The sequence below is a fragment of the Aquarana catesbeiana genome, linkage group LG01 (genome assembly GCF_042186555.1).
Source record: "Aquarana catesbeiana isolate 2022-GZ linkage group LG01, ASM4218655v1, whole genome shotgun sequence".
NCBI classification, from domain to species: domain Eukaryota; kingdom Metazoa; phylum Chordata; class Amphibia; order Anura; family Ranidae; genus Aquarana; species Aquarana catesbeiana.
The window spans coordinates 561,992,340-562,005,682 of NC_133324.1; the positions used below are offsets into that span (position 1 = coordinate 561,992,340).

At 45.2% G+C, this 13,343-nt stretch overlaps 1 protein-coding gene across 1 annotated transcript in view; it reads left to right on the plus strand.

The window, feature by feature from the left end:
* The window catches only part of PLEKHJ1 (pleckstrin homology domain containing J1), a 43,434-nt gene that overhangs the window by 9,066 nt on the left and 21,025 nt on the right, over positions 1 to 13,343 (plus strand). The window contains exon 3 of the mRNA XM_073596519.1: positions 3,624 to 3,690. Within this exon, the coding sequence (XP_073452620.1) occupies positions 3,624 to 3,690 (67 nt within the window). The remainder of the gene's footprint in view (positions 1 to 3,623; positions 3,691 to 13,343) is intronic.

The window sequence follows — 13,343 nt, forward strand, 5'->3', positions numbered from 1 at the left end:
CAGGAAATACAGTATCTTAAAAAAAGTGAGTACGTACACCCCTCACATTTTTGTAAATATTTTATTATATCTTTTCATGTGAAATGACACTTTGCTACAATGTAAAGTAGTGAGCGTACAGCTTGTATAACAGTGTAAATTTGCTGTCCCCTCAAAATAACTCAACACACAGCCATTAATGTCTAAACCGCTGGCAACAAAAGCGAGTACACCTCTAGGTGAAAATTAGCCATTTTCCCTCCCCGGTGTCATGTGACTTGTTAGTGTTACAAGGTCTCAGATGTGAATGGGGAGCAGGTGTGTTAAATGTGGTGTTAACAATACTCATACTGGTCACTGGAAGTTCAACATGGCACCTCATGGCAAAGAACTCTCTGAAGATCTGAAAAAAAGATCTGTTGCTCTACATAAAGATGGCCTAAGCCAGAGATATGCAATTAGCGGACCTCCAGCTGTTGCAAAACTACAAGTCCCATCATGCCTCTGCCTCTGGGCGTCATGCTTGTGGCTGTCAGAGTCTTGCTATGCCTCATGGGACTTGTAGTTCTGCAACAGCTGGAGGTCTGCTAATTGCATATCCCTGGCCTAGGCTATAAGAAGACTGCCAAGGCCCTGAAACTGAGCTGCAGCACGGTGGCCAAGACCATACAGCGGTTTAACAGGACAGGTTCCACTCAGAACAGGCCTCACCATGGTCAACTAAAGGAGTTGAGTGAACGTGCTCAGTGTCATATCCAGAGGTTGTCTTTGGGAAATAGACGTATGAGTGCTGCCAGCATTGCTGCAGAGGTTGAAGGGGTGGGGGGTCAGCCTGTCAGTGCTCAGACCATACGTCGCACACTTCATCAAATTGGTCTGCATGCCTGTCGTCCCAGAAGGAAGCCTCTTATAAAGATGGTGCACAAGAAAGCCCGCAAACAATTTGCTGAAGACAAACAGGACATGAATTACTGGAACCATATCCTATGGTCTGATGAGACCAAAATAAACTTATTTAGTTCAGATGGTGTCAAGCGTGTGTGGCGGCAACCAGGTGAGGAGTACCAAGACAAGTGTGTCTTGCCTACTGTCAAGCATGGTGGTGGGAGTGTCATGGTCTGGATCTGCATGACTGCTGCCGGCACTGGGGAGCTACAGTTCATTGAGGGAACCATGAATGCCAACATGTACTGAAGCAGAGCATGATCCCCCTCCCTTCAGAGACTAGGCCGCAGAGCAGTATTCCAACATAACGACCCCAAACACACCTCCAAGACGACCACTGCCTTGCTAAAGAATCTCAGGGTAAAGGTGATGGACTGGCCAAGCATGTCTCCAGACCTAAAACTTATTGAGCATCCGTGGGGCATACTCAAATGGAAGGTGGAGGAGAGCAAGGTTTCTAACATCCACCAGCTCCGTGATGTCGTCATGGAGGAGTGGAAGAGGACTCCAGTGGCAACCTGTAAAGCTCTGGTGAAAGCCATGCCCAAGAGGGTTAAAGCAGTGCTGGAAAATAATGGTGGCAACACAAAATATTGACACTTTGGGCCCAATTTGGACATTTTCACTTAGGGGGTGTACTCACTTTTGTTGCCAGCGGTTTAGACGTTAATGGCTGTGTTGAGTTATTTTGAGGGGACAGCAATTTTACACTGTTATACAAGCTGTACGCTCGCTACTTTACATTGTAGCAAAGTGTCATTTCTTCAGTGTTGTCACATGAAAAAATATATTAAAAAAAATTTACAAAAATGTGTGGGGTGTGCTCACTTTAATGAGATACTGTAATTCCTGGTCAAACCTGAGAGGTAATGCCCTTGGGGTGAGATAGATGAACCGTATTCTCATGTAAATGTGAAGTTGTACTAATAGGACCACGTAGAATGGAAATTGCTTTTCTTTTGTTTTATTGAGACAGTAAGATCATCTGCCTTGTGGCTCTTATTTACCCTGGAGATCCACAGGCCAATAGTTGGAGGATTCAGCGCAATACTATATTTTAACCAGCAGATCGAGTGTGTATATGTTTAGCAACAGCAACCATGGACTATAAAACAGGTCTTTCAAGTGAAGAAAGGATGCCTATCTAATATTGCTCTGCTAAAAGTGTTACTCTTAAATTTCAGCTCCTTACAACTCGCATAGTTGGTGAACTACATGCAATATCTCATTATAAAGACCAATGGTCTTCATCCTAGTTAAAGACTAAGGGTTTCTTGGTGGTCTTCTATGGTACGAGAAGTGGTGTCCAAGATTTCCACCACTGGGTAGATCTAGCAGAACATTTTTTTTCTAGCTTCTTTTATCATAAATAGACATTGCCTTGTGAAGATATCACTGCACATACTAGAAGAAATGTATCCACTTCTGCTGAGAGAGCTGGAGTCTCCTAAAATTTGCAAGTCTGCAGTCTTATGCTTTTGGCCTGGATTTATATGCAGCGATTTCTCATGAAGTAATGCAGTCTTTCACTCTATAAAGTTGTTCTTTAGGATAACTTGGGAAACAAATAGGTTCCACCTGGGAACTCTCCTTACAGAATTCCTCTAGAACAGGGGTATTGAGTTAAAATTCCCAAAGATCCAGTCAGTAAAATGTTCTTCCTGCAGAGGTCCGAGTCTCATTGCGGGTGAAATCCAGACTGAAGGGGACTGAAGGGGATCAAGAAGGTTATTCTTAATGAGGTGGTCGCTCAGCCAGTTGTAGACTAGACATTCACAGAGTTTGGAGGCAAAAGGGAGTAAGGAGATGGGTCTTAGGTTGTTAAGATTGGTGGGGTCCAGTGAGGCCTTTTTTGGTATGGGAGTGACTAGTGCATGTTTTAGAAGGTTGGGGAAGATGCCAGTAGAGAGGGAGAGGTTGTAGATATGAGTTAAAGAGTGTAGGATAGAGCCAGAGTGTGACCGTAGTATTTGAGATTCACAAGGCCCCCCTCCTCACATCACAGCCTCCCTTGCAATCACAAGTATCACCTTACATCACAGCCCCCCTTGATATCTCAAAATCCCTTCTGACATCAAAGCCCCCCTTACAATCCCAAATCCCCCCTCACATCACAGTCCTCATTGCAGTTACAGCTTTCTCCCCTGCACAGTCCTACATTAACACAAGGAAGAGGGTTGGAGGCATGGCGGGGTTGACTCCTCGTCTGTGTGTAATCTACTCCCTGCCACTCCTGTAGCACAAGAAGTGAGACACGGTAGGTCTGCTGAGGGTGGGAGCTGCCTAAATCTTCTTGTTAACAGAGGAGTTATTAATTGCTGGGACCGCATCGCATCCTCAACACCTCACCAGCTTGTCAGTTTGATAATTTGCGCAGCTCCCTCCCTCTGTAGATTTGCTGTGCCTCTGCCCTGCTGTGAGTTTAACAGCAGTAGCGGCGGTGACAGGCAGGCGAGTACACGCAGACGAGGTGTGCATCCAGGCTGCACACCTTTTTGCTCATTTTTGGGCTTCTATCAGCATTTCAAGTCTTTGCCTTTGGTGCAGATGGTAGGTATTCTGTCTCTGAATAATATTCCTGGAGGACTGCTAGAAGTGACTAACTTCTATTATCTATATTTAAACAAATGCATGTTTGTTACTGTTATCGAGCTCAAATGATCTACCTCTAAAATATTGCACATGCTTTTGTTTCTTAGCCCATTGGAGCACTTCTTTTAGAGCACTGCAGGGTGATGAAAGAAGAGGAGAAATGTTTCTCAATACGTAAGTGTCCTCTTTTACTAAGCGATTGGTTTATCTCTTAACTTTGTTAGGTTAGTTTATACAGCTGAAAGTATTAGGGAGTCAGAGAACAATCATAGTGGCAGCAAAAAGGCTCACAAAGGTTAGGAACCTGATGTTTTATTATTTATTTCTTTATCGTACATCACGGGACACAGAGCACCATAATAATGACTATGTGGGTTATACGCTTACCTTTAGGTGATTGGACACTGGCAACCAATAGTAAGATGGTTCCTCCCATATAACCCCTCCTATACTGGAAGTACCTCAGTTTTTTCGCCAGTGTCTTGAAGGTGATGGTCATGGCTGTTGAAGCTCTTCAAATTTCTTCAAAGATGTCCCACTGAGGACGTTATAATCGGATCCATTCGGATGGCATAACAAAAGCTAAAGTGGATGGTACCCGAGCCTCGGTTCAAGAACGAGGTATTGCTTGTAATGTGTCCTATATAGGCGCTGGACCCTTGTTAAGTTGGTATTCCTGGTCAATCTTGCCCAAGGTAAACCAGAAAGGGTGCTTTACAGGTCCAGGGGTGTGGATCACAAGATATGGGGGACCCGGTCCCTGAAGGTCCTTAGAGGCGCTACCCGCCATGATGGGGGAAGATTGGGCCTGGTAAAACAGGCCCTGCTGCTTGGGATGGTGAGTACTCACTTTGGGAATTTTTTATATATATATATATATATATATATATATATATATATATATATATATATATAATTTCCCTCTGAAACCTGCTGGTAAACCTTAAACCTGTGTCTGGGATTACAGATGGCCGGTATGGCGTGCTTTTTGGCGCGCGGGCGCGCGCATGTGCCGCCGCCAGCGTGTGTGTGCGCCACTGCTGTGCGTGTCGCAGATGCGCCGCGTGCGTCAGGACGCCGCATGCGCCGGGCATGCCGCTGATCACGCTGATGCGCGCGTTCACTCTCAGGCTAAGGCTTCATAGGGATGGAGCTCCTGGCGTGCGCGTGAACAGCACAGAGCGATAGTTGGTTGTAGTTTGTGGGGAGTACTCCTTTTCTTCCTCATGTGCAAGCAATGTCTTCCAGAAAACGAGGTATAGGGAACAAGGCAAGCACAGGGGTAGGAGTACCTCCTTTAAAAACAGGAGACCAACCCCATGCTGATGCAGCCTCAGTTTCTCCCGAAAGACCTGCGGCATCTGGCCTGGCTGAGCTATTGCATTTGTCAGGCATAGTGGCCACTACCAATATACCTGCCTCGGCTTATGTTACAGAGGATGATTTGGCATCTGCCTTAGCGGGCCTTAAGGGCAAAATAGCTAGCATGATTGCCTCTGTCATACAGGGGGGGAGGAAGCGTAATAGATCTCCCTCATCTGAGCCTGGGCCAAGTGGAGAGTCACTAGAGCACCAGGACTCTTATAGCCAGATGGGTCCAGGTGATCTAGAACCAGAATGGGCGGAGGATTTGGAAGAGGTGGTCATAAAAGACCGGGAGGATGGAGAGGCTGAAGAATCCTCGGCTGAGGACTCTGGCTCTGAAGAGCCAATTTCAGCCTCCCATTCCCAAAAATTGTTTATCCAATCTCTAATTGAGATGGTATGAATTGGGTTTAAGTTACCCCTGAGTCTGGACTCTCATGTTCTACTCTGGGATCTTTGCGACCTCAGCAAATTTCCCAAGCGTTCCCTTTGCATCCGTTACTGGAGCAGGTGGTTTACGCAGACTGGGAGCACCCTGACAGGATATACTTGCCTCCAAAAAGGTTTTCTATCTTATATCCTATGGAGGAGAAGTTCAGGAAGAAATGGGGGACACCTTTGGTGGACGCTGCCATATCTTCAGTAAATAAACGTTTAACCTGCCCAGTGGATAATGCCCAGGTATTTAAGGATCCGGCTGATAAGAAGCTAGAGTCCTTATTCCGGTGGCTGGTGCAGCAGTTCAGCCAGCAGTTGCAGCTATTGGGATTTGCCAATCCCTAAAGGATCGTTTTAAAAGGTTGGTAAAGAACCTACCTTGCCAGGAGGAATCTGCCGAGGAATTGTCGGAGATTCCTCATGCCTTATGTTTTGCAGTAGACGCATTGAAGGACTCAATCCAACAGATGTCTCGTTTTGCGTTACTGTCAATCCATATGCGCATAGTCTTGTGGCTGAAGAACTGGTCTGCTGAGACGCCATGTAAAAGCCTACTCGCAGCTTTTCCATTCCATGGAGAGCGCTTGTTTGGCGAGGATCTGGATAAATATATCCAAAAGATCTCTGGAGGAAAGAGTGCCCTACTCCCTATTAAAAGGAAAGGGAAGCAACCCTCCTAAAGGATTCCCAATGCTCCAGGACCCAGTGCTTCTTCCCCTAAGCGGTATGGACGGCCTCAGCCATCTGGGTTTAAAAGACCCCAGGGTGGGGGGCGTGGCTAACAGCCGAGCTGAATGGAAGCCTGATCTCACAGCTCCTGCACTGAACGGAGAAACGGACCCCAAATCACAGCATCTGACCCTCAAAAATGCAGCCCTCAGACCCCCACAACCTGGGGAACCAGATCGGAACCTCTAGGAAAAGAAAAGAATACAAGATTCCCACAAAAATCACAGATTTCCTCATCTTCCCTCAGGGGGATAAAATCCAAGATGGCCGCCGCGGCACTGTGCTGCACACAGAGGATTCCTACACTGACCTGCCTGATGCTGAAGAACCCTCCATTTCACCTCAGCATAACTCCTCAGGCTCCCAGCTATCCTCAGGCCCCTCATCCACCTCCAACAGCCCTGCTAAAGCAAGGATGCGACTGGATACAACTGATCAGCCACAGGAGGTAAGGCCTGCTTTAGAAAACCTCCTCACACATCCACCTGCATCTTCCCCCATAGCAGCCTTCCCCCACTACTAATCAGCCTATCATAGACACTATGATGAAAGAGGTGCTGATGTCCCTTCACAGCTCCCTCCAATCTGACATTTCCTCAATGTTTACAGCATTTAAAACAGAAATGCTGCACACAGGGCAGAAAATGGGGATTATGGAAAAACAAATGAGCGTCATGACAGAAACGGTTAATGACCTAGTAGACGCACATGATCATACCAGAGAAGAGCACCGCTGGGTGCGTGCCAAAATGGCGGATCTCGAGGATCGCTCACGGCGTCAAAATGTTAAAATCAGAGGAATCCCTGAGACTATCCTGGCTGCAGATCTAAATTTCTATGCTAGGAAATTGAGCTCAACACTCCTCCCAGATCTCCCACCGATTGAGACGATCATCGATCGCATCCACCGTCTACCAAAACCTCCTCATCTACCCGCAGAAGTACCACGCGACACTCTGATGCGCATCCACTTCTACCACACCAAGGACATGCTCCTTTACACAATCCAGACGCCTGGGACAGCTCCCACATCCATACGCAAAGCTGCAACTTTTTGCTGACATCTCCCAATACACCCGGCAACAGAGACGTCAACTGCAAATGATCACAGAACCCCTCAACAATCACAAGATCCCATACCAATGGGGCTTCCCCACCAAGCTGATGGTTATCAGAAATGGAGTGCGTCACAACATCCACACCGCAGAAGAAGGCATACAATTGCTCAAAAATTGGGTTATTATACCTGATGGTGACACTCCAACCCCAGTGACCCACAATTCACACTCGCAATCTTTCCACTCCGGTCATTCGCCTCACCACCACAAATGACTTCCAAATCAGTGATGCTGTCAATATAATATCAGAAAGCACTCCGGTTCAGTGCCTGCTCGTTGCAGTTAGTTTACAAACTTTACCCTCATCTTCATTCAGCAGTCCCTAACACATTGCTGACACCTGTTTTCCTCTACCCTCTTGTCTACCACTAACCACCCTATTGTTTCTCTCCCTTCCTTCCTCATCCACGGGAGCTCCAGTACATCGGATCCAGGACTTATAGCTGACCTCAACCTCCTCGAGCAATTCACCCACCTGTGGAACTGTAAGTAACACATTACTCCACTTTATTTACACGCCACCCTCAAAATGCCTAAATTTCTGTCACTGAACGTGAATTGCCTGAATCATCATGCCAAACGATCATCAATGTGGCGAACAGCCCAAGATTCCCACTGTGATGTCATAAGCATCCAAGAAACACACTTTCAGACAAATGCTGAACCTCAATGCTCCAACAAAAATTTCTCTAATATCTTTAGAGCCCCAGGCCCTGACAAAAAAACGGAGTCATGATAGCCTTCAGAAATACATGTTCATTCACCCTACATGACAGTCTTCAAGATGTTGCGGGAAGATATCTGGCATTGAAATGCTCATTAAATAACGTTCAATATACCACTGTATCAGTATACGCTCCCAACAAGAAACAGATCCACTTTCGATACAAATTGATGAAGAAAATCAATCGCTTTAAACAGGGTCATCTTGTCATCTGTGGCAATTTTAATATAGTACCTGATAACTCCATCGACTCTTCCTCCCACTCTAGCAGATCCACATCTCCTATGGGACCGTTTCTCCGATCTCACGATCTTTTTGACGTGTGGAGATGCCATCACACCACAGAAAGGGATTATTCCTATTTCTCCCCTAGACACAACTCTTATGCCCCATACACACGGTCGGATTTTCTAGGACCTTGTTGTCGGAAATTCCGACCGTGTGTAGGCTCCATCACACATTTTCCATCGGATTTTCCGACGCACAAAGTTTGAGAGCAGGATATAAAATTTTCCGACAACAAAATCTGTTGTCGGAAATTCCGATCGTGTGTACACAAATCCGACGGACAAAGTGCCACGCATGCTCAGAATAAATAAAGAGATGAAAGCTATTGGCCACTGCCCCATTTATAGTCCCGAAGTACGTGTTTTATGTCACCACGTTTAGAACGATCGGATTTTCCGACAACTTTGTGTGACCGTGTGTATGCAAGACAAGTTTGAGCCAACATCCGTCGGAAAAAATCCTAGGGTTTTGTTGTCGGAATGTCCGAACAAAGTCCGACCGTGTGTACGGGGCATTATACTCGGATTGACTACTTCCTAGTGGATAAATGGACTCTGCCCAAAATCTCTTCCACGGAGATATCGACCATTACATGGTCGGATCACGCCTCGGTCACAATGACCATAGAGGATTCACCGAAAACTTCTCGAACAAGGATTTGGAGGGTGAATGCTGCTATTCTCCACTTAGCGGCCCATTCTGCTTATATTAAGGACCGTTTAACAGAGTATTTTGATACTAATACAGGCACTGTTAGCAATGACACTGTTCTTTGGAATGCCCATAAGGCATTCATAAGGGGGATCCTTATACAACTTAATGCTAGAGAGAGGAGGATGAAATCACAGTGTCTAAACACACTCACTTCAGATATCAAAACATTAGACCACCAAAATCAAACTAATCCTGATCCCTTAAGCAAGACTAAACTAGACTCCCTTAGACAAGAATTAAAATCTCTCCTTTTTAGAATCCTTTGAGAAAGCACACAGACATTTTAGAGCACAACACTACTCCACGGGCAACAAAGCCGGAAAGGCAATGGCCAACAGAATCAAAGGTCACTATTCCAAAACTAAAATTACCCATCTATTCCACCCAGCTACTAAGCAGAAATTGATAGAACCACAAGCTATTGCTGACGCATTTAGTTACTATTACAATACACTTTACAATCTAAAAGATGACGCATCTGTCACCCAGCCATCATTACCTGACATAGAAGCATTCCTTAGCGAGATTAACCTCCCCAAACTAACTGCAGAACAACTAGACTCCCTGAACATCCCATTTACAGATCTAGAAATCAGAAATATAATTTCCTCCAACAAACAAATCTCCAGGACCAGATGGTCTTACAGGAGAGTACTACAAACAATTCGGAACTATACCAGCACCCTATCTGACCAAGGTGTGCAATGACGCTGCTTCATCCTCCTCTCTCCCCCCAGAAATGCTGAATGCCCTAATCGTTACATTACCGAAGCCAGGGAAAGAACCTACCTCTCCACAAAACTTTCGGCCCATATCTCTTCTAAATGTGGACACAAAAATTTATGCCAAGTTAATAGCCCACAGATTACTTAACTTAATGCTCCTTCTAATACACAAAGACCAATCAGGTTTCACAAAAGGGAGACAGACAACTGATGCTACTCGCAGAATTATCAACATAATCCACCATGCTGAGATGTCTTGAACGCCTTCTCTGCTCCTATCCTTGGATGCAGAGAAGGCGTTCGACAGAGTTCACTGGAAATACCTTGAAGCAACCCTAGGCAAATTTGGCTTCCAAGGTCCCATTCTGATGGCCATAATGGTCCTATACTCCGCCCCATCAGCGCAGGTATATACCTCGGAGATGCTATCCAAGCCATTTCCCATCACTAATGGCACCCGACAAAGTTGTCCACTCTCACCGATCATCTTTAACCTAATCATGGAACCCTTAGCAGAACATGTCAGATCCCACTCCAACATATCAGGATTCACCATTGGCACCATAGAATATAAAATAAACCTATTTGCAGATGACGTGATAATGATGATCACACACCCACACTCTTCCCTGGCTTCGGTCCAACTGTTGTTGAAAAGGTTTAGTACTCTATCTTACTACAAGGTTAATGAACATAAATCCTACATCCTAGACCTAGGTATTGATGCAACCACTAGTAATCTACTTCAGACCCAATATCCCTATCCGTGGGCGGAAGATGGTATTTCCTACCTAGGCATTACTCTTACCAAATCCACTAGAGGGCTTTTCGCACACAACTATACGGGCGCCAAACAAATGATGATTACTGAAACCACAAGACTCTCTAAACATGAATTCTCATGGGCAGGCCGCCTAGCAGCCTTTAAAATGATGGTGTTGTCCCGGTTGCTTTACATCTTTCGCACACTTCCAATACCACTCTCATCGTCCTACCTGAAATCTCTCCAATCCGTCCTAAGCCAATTTGTGTGGCAAGGGAAAAAATCCAGATGTAGTCACACTAAACTTATTAAACACAGATCCACAGGTGGGATGGGATATATAGACATCAAAGACTACTACTATGCCACCATTCTATCACAAATAAAAGAATGGATGAATACATCACCCACAACTCTCTGGAGCGATATAGAAAATCACATGACGCCGGGCACAAACCTCGCCAATTGGCTATTTAGTACCTCTACACACAATAATCACCTTTTCCATTACTCACCGACAGTCCAAGCCTCAGTTAAAGTCTGGCATGCACTGCACATTACAAAATGGGCACGACTGACGACAAAACCATTACACATTCCTTTAAATACCCTGAAGCTTCTTACACCTGATTTATCAATCCCATCTTGGATTACAGACCGGGTAAAACTCACACAAGAACTTCGTGACCTCACAACCTGCAAATCCTTTTCACAAATCAGCAAAGACCTAAAGGCACCCACCAAAGACTTCCTCACTTACTTCCGACTACAAAAATGTTAAACGGCACACGCATCTATAGAAGGAGCACTGCCCCTAAAACTTTGGAACTACTTCTTTACAGAACACTCTAACACAAGGGGGACCTCCCTTATATACTCACATCTACAAGAAAAATATGTTCATCAAATCCAAACCCCTTCTTGACTGGGAAAATGACCTACAAACGCAATTCACAGACGCCCAATGGGAAACAGCAATCAAATCTATTTACAAAGTAACAAACTGCACCTCCCTATGGGAACTCACACAAAAAACCTTAATGAGATGGTACCTAACTTCAATCAGACTAGCCAAATTCCACAAACACACCCCACAGGAATGCTGGAGAAACTGTGGCCACTCAGGCACACTCCTCCACATTCTTTGGTCATGCCCACATGTAACACAACTATGGAAAAATGTGGAAACCATGCTCCGCGAAATACTCCATTGCTCGATAACAATTACCCCACAGCTAGCCATTCTTAATCTAAACATAGACATTTTCCACCATACCAGAGATCAATGATCACACGTGTTCTCCTAGCTACCAAACTCTTGATCACTAGAAACTGGAAATCAGACTACATCCCTACCCTTACTGAAGTAACCAACTTAGTTCAAACTCATTTCACGTATGAAACCCTCCTGTCACGCAGCAAACAATCTCACACAAAGACACTGGTCCATTGGAATCCATGGATTCTCTGGTACAAAACTAAAATGATGTAAGAACTGAATGTCCTGCTCCACATCTAAACATCCACTTGAGACTCTCTTCCCCCCCCCTCCTTTTTCCTTGTACCTCTTCCCTCCCCTCCCTACCCTACCCCTCCTCCTACCATACCAGGTTTTAATGTTCTGACTTATGTTTTATACACACTTTGTTACCAATTTATTTCTTCTTTAGGAACGTTGTTCATATACTCTCTAATCAGACCACACTGGCAAAAACCAATCTGTATGACTGACGTTCATCTAGTGATTCCACATCCACGCAGGAGGGACAGACTTGTTTCATTTAAGGTGGAACATTGGGACATTGGTCCCTAGGCTATTCAGCTTTATAACAGTGCTTTTGATGAACAATCTGGTCTCATCTCACATTGGCTCATAATTGGAGCACTCTTTGTGAGACTATGCGGGTACCACCCACTCAGACAACACACTAATTTTTCACAATTCTCACTAATGGTGAGGTGTGCAGTGTGAATATAAACCCACTGGTCCTTCACACGGATCTTTGACACTGAATGACTACACCAAAATGTATTTTGAACACTAAACTTTCTGAACCCTGGGCCCCTGAAGAAGGTATTGGAACACCTAATACCGGAAACGCGTCGGGCATTTGGGCATTTATATTGTATGCGTTTTCACTAAATACATTGGTTTGTCTTATGTAGCACATAATGTGCATTTTTTCATATATGCGATCTTTTGTATTTGCATTTTAATATATTATATTAAAGAATAATTTTTATTTAACCTTGGAGTTGGTGGTCCATTTAAAGTCCCAACTAGGGGGCATATACTTCTATTTCTATTGAAAGGGATGGGACCACTATACTCTAGATGAGATGATGGGAGCCTCCTTCTTGTTGTAACTACAGACGCTAGTCTTCTCGGCTGGGGAGCAGTCCTAGAGGAGGCGTCTGTTCAGGGAATATGGTCCCAGACAGGACCCTGCCCATCAATCTATTGGAGATTCGGGCAGCTCGTCTGGCTCTGCGATTCTGGACATCCAGATTTTGGGGTCTTCCTGTCAGAGTCCAGTCTGACAACTCCACGGTAGTGGCATATATCGACCACGAGGGAGGTACCAGGAGTCGGGCAGCCGAAAGAGAGGTAAATCATATATTGACTTGGGCAGAAAAACATGTGCCGTTTCTGTCGGCAGTGTTTATCCTGGGGGTGGACAATTGGCAGGCAGATTTCCTAAGTTGCCAGAAATTGCTGCCAGGGGAATGGTCCCTGCATCCCGAGGTTTTTCTAGAGATCTGCCAATACTGGGGGACCCCAGATGTGGATCTGCTGGCATCCAGATTCAATGCCAAGCTGGACAGGTTCGTATCCAGGACCAAGGATCCGCTTGCTGTCGGGATAGATGCATTAGTAGTTCCTTGGGATCAGTATTCTCTGATATATGCTTTCCCTCCGATTCAAATCCTGCCGCACTTATTACGCATAATACAGGTGGAAC